This window comes from Equus asinus, chromosome 23 (genome assembly GCF_041296235.1).
Source record: "Equus asinus isolate D_3611 breed Donkey chromosome 23, EquAss-T2T_v2, whole genome shotgun sequence".
Classification (NCBI taxonomy): domain Eukaryota; kingdom Metazoa; phylum Chordata; class Mammalia; order Perissodactyla; family Equidae; genus Equus; species Equus asinus.
The window spans coordinates 20248043-20272182 of record NC_091812.1 but is presented as its reverse complement, the minus strand read 5'-3'; the positions used below and the strand labels follow the sequence as shown (position 1 = coordinate 20272182).

At 36.6% G+C, this 24140-nt stretch overlaps 1 protein-coding gene across 4 annotated transcripts in view; it reads right to left on the bottom strand.

Moving 5' to 3' along the window:
• GKAP1 (G kinase anchoring protein 1) overlaps positions 1-24140 on the bottom strand; it is a 91351-nt gene that overhangs the window by 12842 nt on the left and 54369 nt on the right. For 2 of the 4 annotated variants that reach the window (XM_070495440.1, XM_070495439.1), the window contains one exon: positions 16343-16499. The exons of the other annotated variants lie outside the window; for them this stretch is intronic. In XM_070495440.1, the coding sequence (XP_070351541.1) occupies positions 16343-16499 (157 nt within the window). The remainder of the gene's footprint in view (positions 1-16342; positions 16500-24140) is intronic. 4 annotated transcript variants of the gene reach the window in all.

The following is a 24140-nucleotide window of genomic DNA, read 5'->3' as shown; positions in this document are numbered from 1 at the left end:
TAGTAAGAGGTCAAACTTAAAAAGACCATCAACTTAATATGGATTACTATTTACATAGATTACTATATGTGAACCTCATGGCAATCACCAACCAAAAACTTATAATAAACACACAAAAAATAAAGAGAAAGGAACTCAAACATAACTAAAGAAAGCCATCAAATCACAAGGGAAGAAAGCAAGAGAAGAAGAAAGGAACAAGAAGACGTACAAAAACATGCAGAAAAAAGTAACAAAACGGTAATAAGTACATACTTATCTATAGCTACCTTAAAAGTAAATGGACTAAATGCTCCAATCAAAAGACACAGGGTGGCTGAACGGATAAAACAACAAGACCTATATATATGCTGCATACAAGAGACACACTTCATACCTAAAGACACTCAAAAATTGAAAATGAAAGGATGGAAAAAGATACTCCATACAAACAGAAACTAAAAGAAAGCTGCGGTAGCAATTCTTATATCAGACAAAATAGACTTTAAAACAAAAACTGTAATAAGAGACAAGGGCATTACATAATGATAAACGGAACAATTCAACAAGAAGATATAACATTTGTAAATATCTATGTGCCCAACACAGGAGCACCTAAATACATAAAGCAATTATTAACAGATATAAAAGGAGAAATCGACAGTAACACAATACTAGTAGAGGACGTTAACACTCCACTTACATAAATGGACAGATCATTCAAACAAAAGATCAACAAGGAAATACTGTCATTAAATGACTCATTAGTCCAGACTGACTTAGTAAATATATACAGAACATTCCATCGGAAAATTGCAGAATACACATTCTTTTCGAATGCACATGGAACATTCACCAGAACAGATGACATATTAGGCCACAAAAGAAGTCTCAATAAATTCAAGAAAACTGAAATAATACCAAGCATCTTTTCTGACTACAACAACATGAAACTAGAAATCAACTACAAGAAGAAAACTGGAGAAGCCACAAATACGTGGCAATTAAACAAGACACTACTGAACAACTACTGGGTCAATGAAGAAATCAAAGGAGAAATAAAAAATTATCTGAAGACAAGCGAAAATGAAAAATATAACATGCAATTTAAGGAATACAGCAAAAGTGGTACTAACAGGGAGGTTTTTAGTAATACAAGCCTACTTGAGGAAGCAAGAAAAATCTCAAATAAACAATCTGACAACACACCTAAAGGAACCAGAAAAAGAAGAAATGAAGCCCCAAATGAGTAGAAGTGAGGAAATAATGAAAATCAGAGTGGAAATAAATGAAACAGAGCCTAAAAAAACAACAGAAAAAAAATCAATGAAACTAAGAGCTGGATCTTTGAAAAGATAAACAAAATTGACAAACCTTTAGCAGGACTCACCAAGAAAAAAAGAGAAGACTCAAACAAATAAAATCAGAAATTAGAGAGGAGAAATTACAATGGACACCACAGAAATACAAAGGATTATAAGAGGATACTATGAAAAGTTATACGCCAACAAATTGAATAATCTAGAAGAAATGGATAAATGCTTAGACCCATATACTTTCCAAAACTCAATCAGGAAGAAACAGACAATCTGAATTGACCAATCACTAGGAAGGAGATCAAAACAGCAATCAAAAACCTTCCAAAATACAAAAGTCCAGTACCAGAGGGCTTCCCCAGTGAATACTACCAACCATTCAAAGAAGACTTAATACCTATCTTTCTCAAACTCTTCCAAAATATTGAAGAGGATGGGACACTTCCTAACTCATTCAAGGCCATCATTACCCTGATACCAAAACTACACAAGGACAACACACAAAAAGGAAAAGTAGGGGCCGGCCCCGTGGCCAAGTGGTTAAGTTGGTGCGTTCTGCTTCGGCGGCCCAGGGTTTCACCAGTTTGGATCCTGGGCACGGCCATGGCACCACTCATAAGGCCATGTTGAGGCGGCATCCCACATGCCACAACTAGAAGGACCCACAACTAAAATATACAACTATGTACTGGGAGGATTTGGGGAGAAAAAGCAACTCAAAAGAAAAAAAGGAAGAAGAAGATTGGCAATAGTTGTTAGCTCAGGTGCCAATCTCTAAAACATAAAAAAAATTAAAAAAGCAAAGTACGTCAATATCACTGATGAATATAGATGCAAAAAACTTCAACAAAATACTAGCAAATTGAATACAATATATTAAAAGAATCATACACCATGATCAATCGGGATTCATACCAGGGACACAAGGGTGGTTCAACACCCAGAAATCAATCAATGTGATACACCCCATTAACAAAATGAAGAATAAAAATCACATGATCATCTCACTAGATGCAGAGAAAACATTCAACAAGATACAGCATCCATTTATAGTAAAAACTGTGAATAAAATGGATGTAGAAGGAAAGTACCTCAACATAATAAAGGAATCCTGAGGAAAAAAGAAGAAAGCTTGAGGTATCACACTCCCTGATTTCAAAATAAATTACAAAGCTATAGTAATCAAAACAGCATGGTACTGGCACAAAACCAGACATACAGATGAGTGAAACAGAATCTACAGCCCAGAAATAAACCCACACATCTATGGATAGCTAATTTTCGACAAAGGGCCAAGAACATACAATGTCTCTTCAACAAATGGTGCTGGGAAACGGGACAGCCACACGCAAAAGAATGAAATTAGACCATTATCTTACACCATACACAAAAATTAACTCAAAATGGATTAAACACTTGAATGTAAGACCTGAAAGCATGAAACTCCTAGAAGAAAACATAGCCAGTACACTCTCTGACATCAGTCTTAGCAGTATCTTTTTTGAATATCATGTCTCCTCAGGCAAGGGGAAAAAAAGAAAAAATAAACAAATGGGGCTGCATCAAACTAAAAAGCTTCTGCAAAGCAACGGAAACCATCAACAAAATGAAAAGACAACCTACCAACTGGGAGAAGATACTTGCAAGTCATATATGCAATAACGGGTTAATATACAAAATATATGAAGAACTCATACAGCTTAGAAACAAAAAAACAAGAAGCCTGATTAAAAAATGGGCAGAGGATGTGAACAGACACTCTTACAAGGAAGATATACAGATGGCCAACATATACGTGAAAAGATTTTCAACATCACTAATTACTAGGGAAATGCAAACCAAAATCACAATGAGATATTACCTCATGCCAGTCAGAATGGCTATAATTAACAAGACAAGAAATAGCAGGTGTTGGAGAGGATGTGGAGAAAACGGAACCCTCGTACTCTGCTGGTGGGAATGTAATCTGGTGCAGCTACTGTGGAAAAGAGTATGGAGAGTCCTCAAAAAAATAAAAATAAAAATACCGTATGATCTAGCTATTCAACTTGTGGGTATTTATCGAAAGAACATGAAAACACTAATTCAAAAAGACATATGTTCATTATACCATTATTCACAGTAGCCAAGACTTGGAAATCTAAGGGCCCATTGATGGATGAATGGATAAAGATGATGTGGTATATATATATACACAATGGAATTCTACTCAGCCATATAAAAAGATAAAATCTTGTCATTTATGACAACATGGATGAACCTTGAGGGTTTTACGCTAAGCGAAATAAGTGACATGAAGAAGGCCAAATACCATGATTTCACTCATATGTGCAAGATAAAAGCAACAACAGCAGCAAACAAATACATAGATACAGAGATTAGACTGGTGATTACCAGAGGGGATGGGGGGAGGGTGGGAGGTGGAAAGGAGTAAAAGGGCAAACGTGTATGGTGTGACAGATGGTAATTAGTCTTTGGGTGGTGAACATGATGTAGTCTACACAGAAATCAAAATATAATGACGTACATCTGAAATTTAAATAATGTTATAAACCAACGCTACTTCAATAAAAAAAAAACTTAAAAACAATTAGAAATATACTACTATTAGGCCCAGGAATCTCACTTCTAGGAATTTATCTTAAAGAGGTAAGTGAGGGACTGAGTATCCACGAGAGTGTTCACTGTAGATTTACGACAACAAAAAGCTGAACATCAATTTAAATGTCCAACAATAGGATATAAGCTAAATATAAACTGAAAACTCTGAAATTACTAAAAATGATGATATAAAACTATAGAATATATTTGTATGATCCCAAAATTGTGATACTCTATGCAAAGAAAAAGTCCTGGAAGGACATACACCAAAATTTTAATAACTCTTAGGACATGAGGTTATGGAAGATTTCACTTCATTGTTAAAAAATTTCATCAAAAATGTTTTATACTGAGTAATCATTGAACAATATAAAATACTATTTTAATTTTGAAAAAATGAAAGCATGGGGCTGGCCCCGTGGCCGAGTGGTTAAGTTTGCGTGCTCCACTTCGGTGGCCCAGGGTTTCACAGGTTCGGATCCTGGGTGCAGATGTGGCACTGCTCATCAAGCCATGCTGAGGCGGCGTCCCACATGCCACAACTAGAAGGACTCACAACTAAAAATACACAACTATGTACCTGGGAGCTTCGGGGAGAAAAAGGAAAAGTAAAATCTTAAAAAAAAAATGAAACCATGTAAGTATTAAAATAAAATCTAGATAATATGAATATCTATCATCTTTGAGCTAGCCCTGGTGGTCTAGTGGTTAAGATTCAGCATTCTCACCACCACGGCCCAGGTTTGCTCTCAGTTAGGGAACCACACCACGCGTCTGTTGGTTGTCATCCTGTGGCAGCTGCATGTTGCTGTGATGCTGCAAGTTATGCCACTGGTATTTCAAATACCAGCAGTGTCACCCATGGTGGACAGGTTTCAGCAGAGCTTCCAGACTAAGACAGACTAGGAAGAAGGACCTGGCCATCCACTTCAGAAAAAATTGGCCATAAAAACCCTATGAATAGCAGCAGAGCACTGTCTGATATATTGCCCCCTGGAAGATGAGAGGATGGCACAAAAAGACCGGGCAGACTTCCACTCTGCTGTACATGGTGTCACTAGGAGTCAGAATCAACTTGACAGCACTAACAACAAATCATCTTTGAATAGGAAAGCTCTTCTGAACATGATACCAAAGGGAGAAAACAAAAAGGAAAAGATTGATATATTTAATGAAGTAAAATCTCCAAAAATACTGTAACAAAATCAAAAGGTAAATGAAAAACTGGAAAAAATAGTCTCAACTCATATAACAGGCATATGACCAATAAAAATGAAAAAAGTGTACAGTCTCAGTAGTAAGCAAGGAAATGTTATATTAAACTGGTACATTTAAAAATTTTTTCTCTGTGTGGGTAACTAAAAGCAATTTAGCTATAAACTCAACGATTTAGTGTACAAGAATTATTACTTAATGATCTGAAATGCTCACCATCTGTATTTAACTGAGAAGTGGTCCATATAACAGTTCCTACATTACTGAGGAAAACAGGTATACATATCCATAGAAAAGGAGGACCACAACAAAATATCAATAGCAATTTTCTCCCGATGAATGAGATCAGGATCATTTCTAGCCACTGCATCTGCAAATTGGGGGATAATAATGATATCTACCGACTTCATAGTTAACTGTGGGAATTAAATGAAATAACCATTTTAAGTACTTAATATAATGTCTGGCAAATATTTAATAAGACCTCAAATATTTATTTTTGCCATCATTATCATTTCTTCATTTTACTGATCAGTAGTTTCCAAAATTTCTACAACAAACATCACTTTTTAAAACAGGAAATTATATTGTTTTAATGCACATTCATGTTTATAAAGTCTTCATTTCATTAAATAAATTTTAAAAATTATCTTCTAACTAGAAGATACTATACTAAAATGAGGATGAAAGGACATATATGATAAAGTCTATGCCCACAGGGGACTTGCAATCTATTAAAAATGATAATAAAAATGTGCTGTGGGAGGGGCCAGCCTGGAGGCGTAGTGGTTAAGTTCATTGCTCCACTTTCCTGGCCCAGGGGTTCAGCGGTTCGGATCCTGGATGTGAACATATGTACTGCTTACAAAACCATGCTGTGGCAGGTGACCCACATATAAAGTAGAGGAAGATGGGCACAGATGTTAGCTCAGGGGCAGTCTTCCTCAGCAAAAAGAGGAGGATTGGCGGCAGATGTTAGCTCAGGGCAAATATTCCTAAAAAAAAAAAAGTGCTCTATTAAATGTGCCGTAAAAAAACAAAATGCTATAGGGTATAGAAAAACAAGGAAAGATCATATCCAGGTTTTCTGTTTTTGGTGTTTCAGGTTGGGATGGAGCAGTGATAGAAAGGTTCAGGGAGAAGATGGAATGTTGAGCAAAGCTGGGAAGGATCCAGCATTCTGTGATAGGAGCGCTCTGCTTTAGCTAGGAGAAAAATTTGGGAAAGAGTACAGCTGAAGTTAATTACATTGAAGCTACACTGTAGTACAATGCTTTCAAACTCATTTGACAGTGACCCACATTAAGGAACGTTTTATATCACAACAAAGAATGCACATACATGTCAGTGTATGTAGGTACATGTGTTTATGTTATGTATGTGTGTGTGTGTGTATATATATATATATATATATATATATACATGGAAACAAATTTCATAAAATATGAATAGACGTCATATACTCTGACATACTTTTTTTTTTCCTAAGTGCTGGTAGCAATCTACTAAATTGACTTCAGGACCAGTTAAATTGGTTGGGACTCTCAGTTTGAAAAGCAGAGCCTGAGGACTTTAAATGTCAAGTCAGGGACATTGTACTTGATTCAACAGACATTGAAATTTAAGGACATGGTGTGGCATGGTGGAAGTCACGCTTTTTAAAAAGTCATCTGTTAGCAGTGCATATGATAAATTACCTAACATTAGAAGGAAGGAGGCAGAAAGACTTGTTAGATTACTGAAATAATACCAGTAAGAGATAATGCGAGCCTAAATTAGAGAAATATTACTGAGAATGGAACAGAAGATAGATTTGAGAAATATTTCAAAGATTAAAAACTCCCAAACCATGAGAATAGAAAAGTGAAAAAAGGAGGTTTAAAGTCTGGATAAAACGATGAAACTAAAAACAGAAATGATGGAAGTCAAGCCAAAAGCTTGGTTCGGAGAGTGACTGATGAGCTTGATTTTGGACAAAGTGAGTATAAGGTATCCACAGAAAAAAAAAGGTGAAATATGCGACAAAGGCAAGCAATTAAACAGAGCCCTGACGGCTAAAAGAGGGAACACCAGTGAAGTTGTGTAGAAATTAGTAAGCTCATATCCTGTGGCTAGAAGACAATGCTGATACACACATCAAAAGCAACAAAGACATTTAAATCCTTTGATACAATTACTATTTTTAAGGATGTATTCCAAGGAAATAATTCATAAGAAAATTAAATATATGAAGATATGCAATGAATAGCAAATGACCAATTCTAAACAACCTAATTGTTCCATAATAAGGCAATGACCAAGTGAATTACAGCGTGCTGATTTGACAGACTATAATGCTTGGTTTACAAAAGGGGCTACAACTATATTCCTTATTGTTACGATAATTTTTATTTTTTTAGGATATGCAAATAGTCTTTATTTTATAAATTAACTTGCCAAAAACCATACTTTATTCAGTAGCTAGACTTAGCCTGAATACAGACAACTAGCAATCCAACAAGCACAAATGTATTGATTGTCTACTCTATATTCCAGACACTGAACACAATGATAAACAAGACACCCAAGGCTCCTGCTTTCACTTCTATTGGAGAAAATAGTTACAGATAAATTAATTTTTTCCTTTTTTTTAATTAAGGTTAGGAAAGTTAACATCATTGTGAAATTACAGTTTACATCATTATTAGTCATGTCGTAGGTACACCACTTCACCCCTAGTGCCCTCCCCCCACCTCCCTTTCCCCTGGCAACCACCGATCAGTTCTCTTTGTCCATATGTTAACTACCACCTATGAGAGGAGTCATACAGAGTTCATCTTTCTCTGTCGGGCTTATTTCACTGAACAAAATACCCTCAAGGTCTATCCATGTTGTTGTGAATGGGACAACTTTGTCCTTTTTTACGGCTGAGTAGTATTCCATTGTATATATATACCACATCTTCTTTATCCAATCATAACTTGCTGGGCACATAAGTTGCTTCCATGACTTGGTTATTGTAAATAATGCTGCGATGAACATAGGGGTGCATGGGACTTTTGGAATTGCTGATTTCAGGTTCTTAGGATAGATACCCAGTAGTGGGATGGCTGGGCCATAAGGTATTTGTATTCTTAACTTTTTGAGGAATCTCCATACTGTTTTCCATAGTGGCTGCACCAGTTTGCATTCCCACCAACAGTGTATGAGGGTTCCCTTTTCTCTACAGCCTCTCCAACATTTGTCACTCTTGGTTTTGGATATTTTTGCCATTCTAACAGGTGTAAGGTGATATCTTAGTGTAGTTTTGATTTGCATTTCCCTGATGATTAGTGATGATGAGCATCTTTTCATGTGTCTATTGGCCATCCATATATCTTCTTTGGAGAAATGTCTGTTCACATCCCCTGTCCATTTTGTAATTGGGTTGTTTGATTTTTTATTGTTGAGTTGTGTGAGTTCTTTGTATATTATGGAGATTAACTCTTTGTCGGATAAAAAACTTGTGAATATTTTTTCCCAATTAGTGGGCTGTTTTTTGTTTCAATCCTGTTTTCCCTTGCCTTGAAGAAGCTCTTTAGTCTGATGAAGTCCCATTTGTTTATTCTTTCTATTGTTTCCCTCATGTGAGGGGTTATGGTGTCCAAAAAGATTCTTTTGAAGCTGATGTCAAAGAGTGTACTGCCGATATTCTCTTCTAGAAGACTTATTGTTTCAGGCCTAATCTTTAGGTCTTTGATCCATTTTGAGTTTATTTTAGTAAATGGTGAAAAAGAATGGCTGATTTTCATTCTTTTACATGTGGCTGTCCAGTTTTCCCAGCACCATTTGTTGAAGAGACTTTCTTTCCTCCATTGTAGGCCCTCAGCTCCTTTGTCAAAGATTAGCTGTCCACAGATGTGTGGTTTTATTTCTGGGCTTTCAATTCTGTTCCATTGATCTGTGCACCTGTTTTTGTATCAGTACCATGCTGTTTTGATTACTGTAGCTTTGTAGTATGTTTTGAAGTCAGGGATTGTGATGCCTCCAGCTGTGTTCTTCTTTCTCAGGATTGCTTTAGCAATTCAGGGTCTTTTGTTGCCCCATATGAATTTTAGGATTCTTTGTTCAATTTCTGTAAAGAATGACATTGGAATTCTGATTGGGATAGCGTTGAATCTGTAGATTGCTTTAGGTAGTACGGACATTTTAACTATGTTTATTCTTCCAATCCATGTGCATGGAATGTCTTTCCATCTCTTTATGTCATCGTTGATTTCTTTCAAGAACGTCTTGCAGTTTTCATTGTATAGATCTTTCACTTCCTTGGTTAAATTTATCCCAAGGTATTTTATTCTTTTTGTTGTGATTGTGAATGGGATTGAGTTCTTGAGTTCTTTTTCTGTTAGTTCATTGTTAGCGTATAGAAATGCTACTGATTTATGTATGGTGATTTTATACCCTGCAACTTTGCTGTAGTTGTTGATTGTTTCTAATAGTTTTCCTATGGATTCTTTGGGGTTTTCTATATATGAGATCATGTCATCTGCAAACAGCAAGAGTTTTACTTCTTCATTGCCTATTTGGATTCCTTTTATTGCTTTTTCCTGCCGAATTGCTCTGGCCAAAACCTCCAGTACTATGTTGAATAAGAGTGGTGAAAGTGGGCACTCTTGTCTTGTTCCGTTCTGAGAGGGATGGGTTTCAGTTTTTTGTCCGTTGAGTATGATGCTTGCTGTGGGTTTGTCATATATGGCCTTTATTATGTTGAGGTAATTTCCTTCTATACCTATTTTATTGAGGGTTTTTATCATAAATGGATGTTGGCTCTTGTCGAATGATTTCTCTGCATCTATTGAGATGATCATGTGGTTTTTGTTTCTCATTTTATTAACGTAGTGAATCACATTGATTGACTTGCGGATGTTGAACCATCCCTGTGTCCCTGGTATAAATCCCACTTGATCATAGTATATAATCTTTTTGATATATTGCTGTACTCAGTTTGCCAGAATTTTGTTGAGGATTTTTGCATCTATGTTCATCAGTGATATTGGCCTGTAGTTCTCCTTCTTTGTGTTGTCCTTGTCAGGTTTTGGGATGAGGGTGATGTTGGCTTCATAGAATGTATTAGGGAGTGCTCCATCTTCCTCTATTTTCTGGAATAGTTTGAGAAGGATAGGTATTAAATCTTCTTTGAATGTTTGGTAGAATTCTCCAGAGAAGCCGTCTGGTCCTGGACTCTTATTTTTGGGGAGGTTTTTGATTACTGTTTCTATTTCTTTACTTGTGATTGGTCTATTCAGATTCTCTATTTCTTCCTGATTCAGTTTGGGTAGGTTGTAAGAGTCTAGGAATTTATCCATTTCTTCTAGGTTGTTCAATTTGTTGGCATACAGTTTTTCATAGTATTCTCTTATGATCCTTTGTATTTCTTCAGTATCTGTTGTGATTTCTCCTCTCTTGTTTCTAATTTTATTTGAGACTTTTTTTTTAGTGAGTCTGGCTAAGGGTTTGTCAATTTTGTTAATTTTTTCAAAGAACCAACTCTTTGTTTCATTGATCCTTTCTACTGTCTTTTTTGTTTCAATATCATTTATTTCTGCTCTAATTTTTATTATTTCCCTCCTTCTACTGACTTTGGGCTTTGTTTGTTCTTCTTTTTCTAATTCCGTTAGGTGTCGTTTGAGGTTGTTTATGTAAGATTTTTCTTGCTTATTGAGGTGAGCCTGTATTGCAATTAATTTCCCTCTTAGGAGTGCCTTTGCTGCATCCCAAATAATTTGGTACGGTGTGTTTTCATTTTCATTTGTCTCGAGATAATGTTTGATTTCTTCAATAATCCATTGTTTCTTCAGTAGCATGTTGTTTAGTCTCCACATTTTTGCTCCTTTCCCAGCTTTATTCTTGTAGTTGATTTCTAGTTTCATAGCATTATGATCAGAAAAGATGCTTGATATTATTTCAACTCTCTTGAACTTATTGATGCTTGCTTTGTTTCCCAAGATATGGTCTATCCTTGAGAACGTTCCATGCGTGCTTGAGAAGAATGTGTAACCTGCTGTTTTTGGATGAAGTGTCCTATATATATCTATTAGGTCCATCTAATCTAATTTTTCATTTAATTCTATAATTTCTTTGTTGATTTTCTGTCTGGATGATCTGTCCATTGGTGTTAATGGGGTGTTGAGGTCCCCTACTATTATTGTATTGCTGTTGATGTCTCCTTTTAGTTTTGTTAATAGTTTCTTTACGAATTTTGGTGCTCCTGCGTTAGGTGCATATATATTTATAAGTGTTATGTCATCTTGGTGGAACGTCCCTTTTATCATTATATACTGCTCCTCTTTGTCTTTCTTTATCTGTTTTGCTTTGAAGTCTACTTTGTCTGATATAAGTATGGCAACACCTGCTTTCTTTTGTTCATTATTAGCTTGGAGTATTGTCTTCCATCCCTTCACTCTGAGTCTGTGTTTGTCTTTGGGGCTGAGGCGTGTTTCCTGGAGGCAGCATATTGTTGGATCTTGTTCTTTGATCCATCGTGCCACTCTGTGCCTTTTGATTGGAGAGTTCAATCCATTCATGTTTAGAGTGATTATTGAAACGTGGGGGCCTACTGTTGCCATTTTATCACTTGTTTTCCAGTTCTTTTGCATTTTGTCCTGATGGAGAGCTGTTACTTTGTGTTACTGTCCTTCTGCTTATCTCCTTTGTTCTGGATTTTGTAACCCCTTTCCTTTTTTTGATTTTTCAGGAATGAGGTTCTTCCTGAGCATTTCTTGGAGAGGAGGATTTGTGGCGATGAACTCCCTTAACTTTTGTTTATCTGGGAAAGTTTTTATTTCTCCATCGTATTTGAAAGATATTTTCGCTGGGTAGAGTATTCTTGGCTGCAGGTTTTTGTCCTTCAGAGTTTTGAATATTTCATTCCAATCTCTTCTAGCCTGTAAGCTCTCTCCTGAGAAATCTGCTGATAGCCTTATGGGGTTTCCTTTGTAAGTTATCTTCTTCTGCCTGGCTGCCCTTAGTATTTTCTCTTTGTCGTTGACTTTTGCTAGTTTCACTACTACATGCCTTGGGGTTGGTCTTCTTGTGTTAATAAAGTTTGGAGCTCTATTGGCTTCTGTCACATGAAGTTCCATCTCTCTTCCCAGGTTTGGAAAGTTCTCAGCTATTATTTCTTTGAACAGGCCTTCTGCCCCCTTCTCCTCTTCTCCCTCTGGTACACCTATAATCCTTATGTTGCATCTCCTAATTGAGTCGGATAATTCTCGGAGAGTTTCTTCATTTCTTTTTAGTCTTAGTTCTCTCTCCTCCTCTGCCTGCAGCATTTCTATATTCCTATCCTCCAAATTGCTAATTCTGTCCTCCATATTATCGACCCTACTGTTCAGAGAGTCCAGGTTTTTCTTAATCTCCTCTATTGTGTGCTTCATCTCCAGTATTTCTAATTGGTTCTTTATAGTGTCAAGCTCTTTTGTGACATAGCTCCTGAACTCATTGAGTTGTCTATCTGAATTTTCTTTTAACTCATTGAGTTTTTTAATAATGCCATTTTTGAAATCATCGTCATTTAGGTTATAGATTTCATTGTCTTTGGGATTGTTTTCTGGGTGCTTATCATTTTCTCTCTGTTCTGGAGATTTAATAGATTTTTTCATACTGCTTGATGGCGTAGATTTGTGCCTCCGCATAGACCTAGAGTTTAGTCACTGCTTCCACTTGCTGTGACTGGTGTGTGGGGGGCAGCTGTTTAGACTGAACCAACCAGGAACCCTGTCAGCTGTTACTGACTGGACCTGGACCCCTCCTTGTAGTCACAGTGGTCCTGTGGGGTCCCTCGTTGGTTGTGGGGGCAATCGCAAGGGGGCCTCAGGCTGCTGGTGCCTACTGTTGCAGCCCACTTAGACGCGCTCCCTCCTTGTGGTCTGCAGCGGTGTTGTCTGTTATGATTATTTTTAAATACCTATGCATGTGGCATTTTCCTAGAAAAGTTCTATTCAAAAATGAAACCAAATGTTGTGTTAAGAATGCCTGAATTACATTTGACTTATTTTTCACCTTTAAAACTTCCTGAAATATTAATGTACAGTTAAAAGAGAATTTTATTTTACCCTTGGCAAAAAGAAGAGCTTTCCTTCTCTGAGAAAGGAGTGCAATGAGAAGAGGAAGGACAAGAGAAAGAGAGAGAAGTAGAGTACTTTTTAAATGGCCTCAATCTTCTTTTATCCCCACTACACTCAATGACATGACAAAATCGTTATTTTTTAATTATGAAAAATTTTGCATATGCAAAAGAATACATATATGAATGACACATCTAAGGTAAAAAGAAAAATAACCCAATATGCAGATTAAGAATGTGAATATTACCAATACTCTAGCATCTCCCATGTGCCTCTCTCCAATCATATCCCTTTCCCTCCTCTCCTGAGGATATCCACTATCATGAATTTTGTGTTTGTCATTCTCTTCCTTTGTTAGTCTTTTACAACATATATATATATATCCCTGAACAATATATTAAATTTTCTATTTTTTTAAATTTATATATATGGCATCAAACTATTATCTCGTGACTTGCTTTTTTCATTAAACATTACATTTTTGATGTTCATCCATGTTGCTATGTATAGCTGTAGTTCCTTCATTTCTCCTGTTGATTTTGTTATTACAAACAAGTGAGCTTTGAACATTCTTCTTGAACATGTCTCCAGAGTTTAGGGTAGAATTTCTAGTACAGTCTGTCCATCATCTTCAACTTTAAAAGTTAATGCCAAATTGTTTTCCAAAATGGTTATATCAATTTATACTACCACTAGTAGTATGTTACTGTTGTTCTATATCCTTACCACTACTGAGTATTGTCTGTTTGATTCCTATCACTAGTCTTTACCTTTCTTCACTTTTCCCTAGGCACTGCAGAGAAATTAATATTACGATATAGAATGTTGTCCTCTGTTCAAATACCTTAAAAAATTCTTTACTATCCACTGGCAAAATCAGAAATCAGGCCTTTAAATCCCCCACAATCCTTTCCAACCTACCTTCCCAAACTTACACTATGCTCCTCTATGAACCTTCTGCCATAAATTGATTTATACTTCACTGCCTCCATTCTTTTACTCATGGCATTCCAGTTTCTTCTCCCCTCAGCTCTGTGTGTTCAAATTCTGCTGTCCTTTAAATTATAATCCAAATCTATTTTCTTCTTAGAATGCCATCTCTGATCGCCATTCCTATGAATTACTATGGCACTTTATCAGTATATCCTTTTTTGGACTTACCACTTTCTACACTGTACAAAAATAATTACCTATTAAATGTGTACTGTGTACAACACACTCTACCAAACATTTTAAATCATAATTGCTAATTTTCCTAGTAACAGTTCATGAAAGGCAGATAATTTCATCCCAATGTAACACAGCTGATAAGCTGCAGAGCTATATTTTGTATTATTAGGTTTGATTTCAAAGACTGTTCTCTTTCTACTATACTGTACTGTCACTTCAGTTTCATTATATCATTAATATTACTTAATCATTTAACCAAACTTACGTATACCCAATTTTGTTCTACAAAGGGTTTGAGACCCTAATTATTTGGTGAAGTATATTAATATTCTTCTTCCTATCCAAACATGATCTGAGATGGCTTAAAAAAAGAAGAAGATATGGACCACAAAGGGGAAAACTATAATCGATGAAAAAAGAGGAAGTAAATATACTAACCATAAATATTAACGTGGCTTCCTGGAGTGTACATCAAATTTGACAGTCAAGGCAAGACAAAAAAACATTAAATTTAATTCAATGTCAGAAAGTAAGAAGCTCACTAATATTTCAGAGCACACAAGGATTTCCGACTAATCAGCTGAAAACAGATTTTCACATGGAATAGTGTTATTTATAAACCAATCTTATTTCTGCATTGGAGTAAAAAGTTCTTAAGGGTCTGACTTCTCTCATGTCCTATATAACAAACACAGTAGATGTTTAACTTGTTGAATGACTCAATTTATCAGTCTTAGGAAACAAAGAGGTAACATCCATTGAGGAGAGGAAAAAGATTGGAAACAGGCTTTTAGAATTTGGAATAGCCATTTTAGGAATTTGTCAAAGTCAGAAAGAGATGAATCAAAGAATTGCTAAGTAAAAATAAGGACATGGCAAAAGTTACATAGCACTGATTTTCAGATGAGAACATTAGTACTGTCTTAAAAAATACATTTTCCAGCAATATCTGGCAGCCCAGGAATTAAATTAGAATAGAGAAGGTAAACAATACTGTGAGAGTCAATGCTGTGTACTGGCAAGAAGGGAATAAAAGAAAATCAAGGAAGTAAAGGGAAAGAGTTCATGGGGACATTACTTAAATTACTACAAGTTTTGGGCCGGGAGAACAGGTTCATAGTTTAAGAGGAAATAAGGTAGAAGACTAGTGGTTGTGGTAAGAAAAATAAACGCAGACTTACAAGTATCTACATGATGAGATACTTTCTTTTTTTAATAATATTTTTTAAATGTGAATACCATTCTTGGCTCATGGGCCTTACAAAAACAGACCTCTGACCAGATGTGATTCATGGGCTATAGTTTGCAACCTGAGTCTATAGAATAAAATTCTAACTTCTTAGTTTCACAGAAAAAGATCTTTATAATCTAAATCCAATCTATTTCCCTAGTCGTGTCATCCCATACTCACTTAACTCTACACTGCTTAGATATAGAATTTCTCAGTTTCCTGAAAACAGTCTAAGGCCTTTCACAGCTCTGGACCTTTGTTCTTGCAGTTCCCTTAGACTACAAAGTCTTTCTCCATTTCTCAGCTTACACAGTTATTAATGATTCAAAATCCATCCCAGATGTCCCTTCTTTATACACCCTTCACAATGTATCCAAGGAGAGAACTATTGCCTTTTCTATTTAAAACCTCTCTTTTTATTATTTCTATTTCTTTTAAAGCCTTCATTGTGTTGAATGATATTCTCTTTAGGGTCTACCTTAAGGTCTTATCCATCTTGGTAGTCCCACTCCCCTACACTGGTGCCTAATGGTATCTAGTATATAGCACATGCTCAATAAACATTCATCAATGAATGAAGTACCTCATACTTCTCAATATAAACATCTACGCATGATAATGACTAAGATAATATCCTAAAACTGTAACTTTATGCAGTCACAATTGGATTCCACTGCTTATGTCTCTTAAAAAAGAAAAACTGCATTTTAATCTCACTGTGATTTTAAGAGAATTTTCTATTTTACATGCCTGGTTGTGTTCATGAGCTGTGCAATTATCTGTTCCATTATATTCTGTAAGCTGTTCTCTTCTTTTTTCTCTAATAAGAATTTTATGAACATCATCTTCCAGTCTATTGAAGAATCCTCCATCATGTGATAAAGTCTGAGAAGAACTCAATTCCTGTCAAAAATGAATTAGATTTACTATCATTCAACACAAAAGCGTATCCATTTAATACACTTAGCCACTAGAAGGATAGAGAATGAAAGAAAAGTGATAACTAAGAGACAACTAAGAGACAATCAACCATCTGATTCTCCTCTATCTCCAGAAGATAAACAGTAGAGATACATTTGTAAATGTTCTTTTCTTACTTATTCATATTGAGTTGGGTATTGATTTAAAAAAAGAATTTTTATCCACATACCAATTAACCCATTTAATGTGCACAATTCATTGGTTTTTAATATATTCACTACCTTATACAACCATAACCACAGTCAATTTTATAACACCTTCATCACCCTAAAAATAAGCTCTAAACCTATTAGCAGTCATTCCCCATTTCCTCCTAATACCTCCCCTCAGTGGTCCTCTGAACATCATTAGTCTACTTTCTGTCTGTATAGATTTGCCTATTCTGGACATTTGATATAAATGGAGTAGGTGGTCTTTTACAACTGGCTTCTTTCACTCAGCAAAATGTTTTCAAGGTTCACCCATATTATTGCATTTCTTAGTACTTCATTCCTATTGCCATGTAGTATCTCATTGATGAATATACCACATTTTATTTTTCCATTCATCAGTTGATGGACATTTCAGTTGTTTCCACTTTTTGGCTATTATGAGTAATGCTGTTATAAACATTCATGCACAAGTCTTTGTGCGGACGTGTTTTCAATTCTCTCGGGTAATTGCTGGGATATATGATAAACTCCATTTTTAACCTTTTGAAGAATTGCCAGATAGTTTTCCAAAACAGTCATACCATTTTAAATCCCATCAGCAGTGTATGAGGGTTCTCATTTCTCCATATTCTCAACATTTGTTATTATTTGTCTTTCTTGATTACAGCCACCCTAGTGGGTGTGAAGTGGTATCTCATTGTGGTTTTGAGTTGTATTTCCCTGATAGTTAATAGTGCTGAGCATCTTTTCATGTGTTTATTGGACACTTATGTATCTATTTGGAAAAACGTCTACTCGGATCCTTTGCCTACTTTTTAACATTGGGTTCATTTTTTAAAAATTTTTGAGTTGTAAGAGTTCTTTATATATTCTAGATACAAATCTCGTCACATATATGATTTGCAAATATTTTCTCCCATTCTGTGGGCGGTCTTGTCACATTCTTGACGGTACCCTTTGTATCAAAAAAGTTTTAAATTTTGACAAAGTCCAATTTATCCAAGAAAGCATGGCCTAACTCAAGGTCATTAAGATTTACTCCAGCATTGTCGTCTAAGAGTTTTATAGTTTAGCTTTTACATTCAGGTTTGGAATCCATTTTGAGTTGTTTTTTGTATATGGTGTGAAGACAGGGTTCTAAATTCATTCTTTTGCATGTGGATATCCAGCACCATTTGTTGAGATTATTCTTTCTCTATTGAATTTTCTTGGCATCCTTGTCCAAAATCAACTGACCATAAATTTAAGGGCTTCTTTCTGGATTCTTAGTCTCATTCTGTCAAACTATATGTCTACCCTTATGCCAGTACCAAACTAACTTGATTACTGTAGCTCTGAATTGCTCGATCTTTTACATTACATTTAAAAATAATTTTTACATAAATTCTACACACTAATGATAAACAGGTAAGATTTTTATCACAACCCACTCCATGATGAAAATTAGGTATTTAATGTCTTCCAAGAAAAGGAGTATTTCCTCTCCAACTTCCTGTTGTGAAGACAGAGACTGACGCAAATGTTTCTCTCACTCTCACTGGTTTCACCTACGTCCCACATTCCTGCACTACAATACTCTCAATTTTACCCATTTCAATTGTATTTGTAAGCAAGTGACCCAATAGTTCAATAACTGTTATCCTTTCCCTTTCACATTATCTTAGAAAGTAAAGTGTTTGAAAGAAAAAAATTGTATATCAGTGCTTAATAAATACACAAATGACATTAACAATGTTCATACAACACTTCATATTTTGAAAAGCCCTTATATAAACATCGCTTTATTTGAATCTTATTAACACCATAAGAGGCTGATAGAGCAAGAATTATTTCTGCAGAAGTAATCATGGCCTCAGGAAAATTAACTTTCCCATGAGTCATTCTATTGCCAAGTGGTACAGATATAACTCTGAGTCTACTGCTTCATAAAATACTTCCACAGTACATTCTGGTAAGATTTCATTTTTAAAGCAATAAATACAACAATGCTTAAAACACTGCTGAGCTTCTATGGCAAGAGTAGTGTGATGATAACAACTAATTTGCCCCTGGATTTAACTTCAATAAAGACTGCAGTTCCATCCAGTGACCTCTGTTTTTGATAAATTCTACCATTACCAGCACACCTATCCCAAAGGGTACTCTGTACTCTTGAGTATTTTTTAGTGAGGCACAAAATTTATTTTTAATCTAAGGATCGAATTTTTCAAAAGATACCTTGATAACAAACAACAGGGAAAAGAAGCTAAAATAAATCAACCACAACCACTCCTGCCACACACACCAACAGAAAAAAGACAAAAATACGGCAAATGTAAGAACACAGTTTCTTTACTAAGTCTAGCCAATTCAATTTCAATTTAACTCAAATTTTAAACGCCTATTATGTGTCAAGCCTATAATGAATAAGACAGTATAGTGTTTGTGTAAGTACACCCCTATATAGATCAATGGAACAGAACTGAGAGTCTAAACATAAGCCTTCATATTTAGGGTCAATTCATTAAGGAAAAAAAGCTTGTTTTCAATAAATGGTGTTGGGACAAATGGATACACACACACCAAAAGGTGAATTTTGACTCTTTCTTCATACTGTACCAAAAAAAAAGTAAAAAATGGATCAAAGAGAGGATTCTTGGAAGATGGTGGAGCACGAAGCACCAGGAATCTGTCTCCCCACCTAGACAACAACTGCACTGGTGGGATCTGTCTGATGTAATTATTTTGGAACTCTAGAGTCTGTTGAGGCTTGCAACTTCCAGGGGAAGACTTTGAAGATAAATTGCAGTTAATTTCAGTCAATTTCAGCTCTTAGCACAGGAGTAGCTACCCATTCCCCACCCTCAGTCAAGTAGCAGGCAGCTGTGCACGTGTTCCTAGAGCAGCTTGCCAGAGCTACGGCAGGTAAAAAGGACCCTGTCCTCCAAATATTGGGGATCTGTGCTCTGATCACTGATTGCTGCTTCTGATCATAGAGGTGCAAACAAAGAGACACAGAGGCAGGCAGCTGTTGTTCTTGCACCTGCCCCCCACTGTTTCAAGCCCCTCCCTCTACGAATGAAATGACTTCCAGCAGATTTAAAGGGCTGGCACCTTCTCCACAGCCCCTTCATTTTTTGCTTTCCCCCTTTCAGGATCCACTCATTAAAAACTAGGACATTAAAAAACAACTGCCTTCAGGGGAAAATTAGAAACTGACTGAGTATGCCAAAGGGAAGGCTCAGAAAAGACCTAAGATGACATTAAGGTTACACCTCAGGCTGATCTTCAGTACAGAGACAGCTTACAATAACAAAAAAAACAAAACCAATAATAAAAAACAGCAACCTCCAATAAAGGAGAATCTGATTTCCAGAGTTACCATGTTATTAGATTCAAATGTCTAGTGTTCAACAAAAAAATCACAAGGCATAAAAAGAAGCAAGAAAGTATGGCCCAATGAAAGGAAATAAATAGAAACTATCCCTGAAAAAGACTTTATGGCAGTTATATTAGACAAAAACTTTAAAACAACTATCTTAAAGATGCTCAAAGAACTAAAAGACGACAGGGGGAAAATCAAGAAAATGATGCATGAATAAAATGGAAATATCAATATAGACAGAAAACCTACAAAGAAACCAAAAAGAAATCCTGGGGCTGAAAAGTTCCCTAGAGAGATTCAAAGGCAGGTTTGAGCAGGAGAACAAAGAATAAGTGAAATTCAAGATAGGACAATGGAAATTATCTAGGCCTACAAACAGAGAAAAAGATTGAAGAAAAGAAAACAGAGCCTAAGGGACCTGTGTGATACCATCAACAGGACCAACAAACACATTGTGGGAATCCCAGAAGGAGAAGAGAGAGAGAAAGAGGCAGAGAGAATATGTGAAGAAATAATGGCTGAAAACTTGCCAAATTTGATGAGAGATATGAATATAAACATCCAAGAAGCTTAATGAACTCCAAGCAAGATGAACTCAAAGAGACCCACATCAAGACACATTATAACCAAGCTTTCAAAAGACAAAAAGAGAATCTAAAAAGTAGCAAGAAAAAGCAAATCATCACATACACGTGATCTTCAATAAGATTATGAGCAGATTTCTCATCAGAAACGTTGGAGGCCAGAAGACAGTGAGCTGATATATTCAAAGTGCTAAGAGAAAAAACTTTAAGAATCCCATACACGGAATCCTGTATGTCCTTCAAAAGTGAAGGAGAGGAAGAGTCAGGATCAAGATGGTGGAGTGGGAAGATCCTGGGCTTGCCCCCTCCCATGGACTCACCAAAACTACACCTATATAGAATAACTATCACAAAGAACAATCTGAAGACTAGCAGAAAAGATTTCCACAACTAAAAATACAAATAAAAAGCCACATTGAGAGGGATAGGAGGAGTGGAGAGACAGTCTGGTTAGGACCCACGCATCAGCACAGTGACCCACATGTGGGAGGGCTATCACAGTCATGGAGGTCCTCCCAAAGGAGCAAGGGATCTGAACCCCACACTGGGCTCCCTAGCCCAGGGAACTTGTACTGAGAAGATGAGCCCCCATAACATTTGGTTTTGAAAACCAGAAAAGATTATGTCCAGGAGAGCCAGAGGGCTGTAGGGAACTGTGACTCTGCTTTTAAAGGGAGCACATAAAAATTCACTTGCTCTGAGTCCCAGAACATAAGCAGCACTTTGATAAAGTGACCAGAAATCAGGCAAGGAAAAGGTTACTGAAAATCTGATCCATAACTCAACATAGCCTGTCAAATGTTTTCCAGACAAGGAGAAAACTAAATGTGCTGTTTTTTCAGAAGTTGATGTCCTCATTCTTGCAGATGTTGCCGTCCTACAGTGAAACTTACACAGGTGCGGCAGGACCCCTGCAAATTGCTCCAGCCCTAAGTGTCCAAAAGTTACCATGGACATGTCATGTAATGGCATGTTACATTGAACTCATTATGTAACAGTGCGGCAGGACCCCTGCAAATTGCTCCAGCCCTAAGTGTCCAAAAGTTACCATGGACATGTCATGTAATGGCATGTTACATTGAACTCATTATGTAACAGTGCCTTGAACTTGTTATGTAATGGCCTACACAAGTGCCCTGATTAGGCCCAGCTGTTACAAAGTTGTAACATATCCTCTGCACTATGGAGTATTAAATCTCTGCTGGCACTAAACGGGGACAGGCACTGCTTTGGGAGCTAACCCCGTTGTTCTCCATTGCTTGTGCAAGCAATAAACCTTTTTCTTCACCCTCTTCACCCTTGGTTGTGTTTTTCAGCTCCACACTCATGAAGAGATGGACCCACTGAATTCAGTTATACTGGGTATTACTAATTTTAGGGCATGTGCTGGAGGAGCAGGGATCTGTTGCAACTTTCTCCAGGGATAGAGGTGCTGATGGGTGCCATTTTTTTTTGCTCACCTTCTACCTCGATGGCCTGGTGCTGGTGGGTGTCATTTCTGACTCTCTCCATCTACTTACTAGCACCGCTTTCCCCACTCTTGCATTCCTCTACATACCTGCCCAGACAGTGCTCCTCCAAAGTGGCTCCTTGCCCCACCACACCTAGCAGGCAGCCTCAGCCAGCAACAGAGCCCCTCCAAAGTGGCCCTCTGCCCCAGGGTCTGGTACCGCACATTAGAGTATCCACAAGAGTCACAGCTGGGTCTCACAGCCAGCCACACCTGAGGCCTGCTCTACCCACCAGTGTGCCCACAGCTGTTGCAGTCAGGCCTTGCAGCCAGCTGCACCAGGGGCCAGCCCTGCATACCACAGCAATAACAGCCCAGACACCACAGGAGGGTGCATGCAGTCCACACAGGGGACACCCTGAAGCACCTGACTCTGGTAACCAGGGCAGACCACACTACTGGGCCCCATGGGATGTCTTCTACATAATGCCACTCCTGCAAGACCAGAGACATAGCTGATCTACTTATTACACAGAAACAAATGCTGAAAGTTAGGCAAAATGAGGAGACAAATATGTTCCAAACAAAAGATCAAGATGAAACCTCAGAAAAAGAACCAAATGAAACAGAGATAAGCACTCTAACAGATAAAGAATTCAAAGTAATGATCACAAAGATACTCAGGAGAATAACGGAGAAACACAGTGAGAACTTCAACAAAGAGACAGAAAACATAAAAAGGAACCAATGACAGTTAAGAATACAACAACTGAAATGAAAAATACACTAGAGGGAATCAACAGATTAGATGATGAAGAAGAATGGATCAGCAATCTGGAAGAAAGGGTAGTGAAAATCACCCAACTGGAACAGCAAAAAAGAAAAAATGCATAGTTTAAGGTACCTATGGGACAACATCAAGCATACTAACATTTGCTTTATAGGGGTCCCAGAAGAAGAGAGAGAGAGGGAAAGAAAAACTATTTCAAGAAATAATGGCTGAAAACTTCCTTAACCTGGTGAAGGAAACAGACATCCAAGTTCAGCAAGCACAGAGGGTAACAAACAAGATGAACCCAAAGAGGCCCACACCAAGACACATTATAATTAAAATGTCAAAAGTTATAGAGGGAGAATCTTAAAACCAGCAAGCGAAAAACAACTAGCCATAGACAAGGGAACCCTCATAAGACTCCCCTGACTTTTCAGCAGAAACTTTACAGGCCAGAAGGGAGTGGCATGACACATTCAAAGTGAATTCAACATCCATTTATGATAAAAACTCTCAACAAAGTGAGTATAGAGGGAACACATCTCAATATAATAAAGGTCATATATGATAAACCCACAGCTAACATCATACTCAATCATGAAAAACTGAAAGCATTTCCTCTAAGATCAGGAAGAAGACAAAGATGCCCACTCTCACTTTTATTTAACATAGTACTGGAAGCTCCAGGCACAGCAATCAGACAAGAAAAAGAAATAAAAAGTCTCCAAATTGAAAAAGAAGTAAAACTGTCATTGTTTGCAGACAACATGATACTATATATAGAAAACCCTGAATACTTCACCAAAAAACTATTAGAACTAATAAATGAATCTGATAGTTATATGATATGAAATTAATATACAGAAATCTATTGCATTTATATACACTAAAAAGGATCCATTAGAAAGAGAAATTAAGAAAAAAATCCCATTTACAATTGCATCAAAAAGAATAAAATACCTAGGAACAAATTTAACCAAGGAGTTGAAAGACCTATACTCTGAAAACTCTAAGACATTGATGAAAGAAATTCAAGATAACACAAATAAATGGAAAGATATATTGTGCTCATGGACTGGAAGAATTAATATTATTAAAATATCTAGAGTATGCAAAGCAATCTACAGATTCAATGCAATACCTATCAAAATACCAATGGCATTTTTAACAGAACTAGAACATATAATCCTAAAATTTGTACGGAACCACAAAAGACCTGGAATAGCCAAATTGATCTGTAG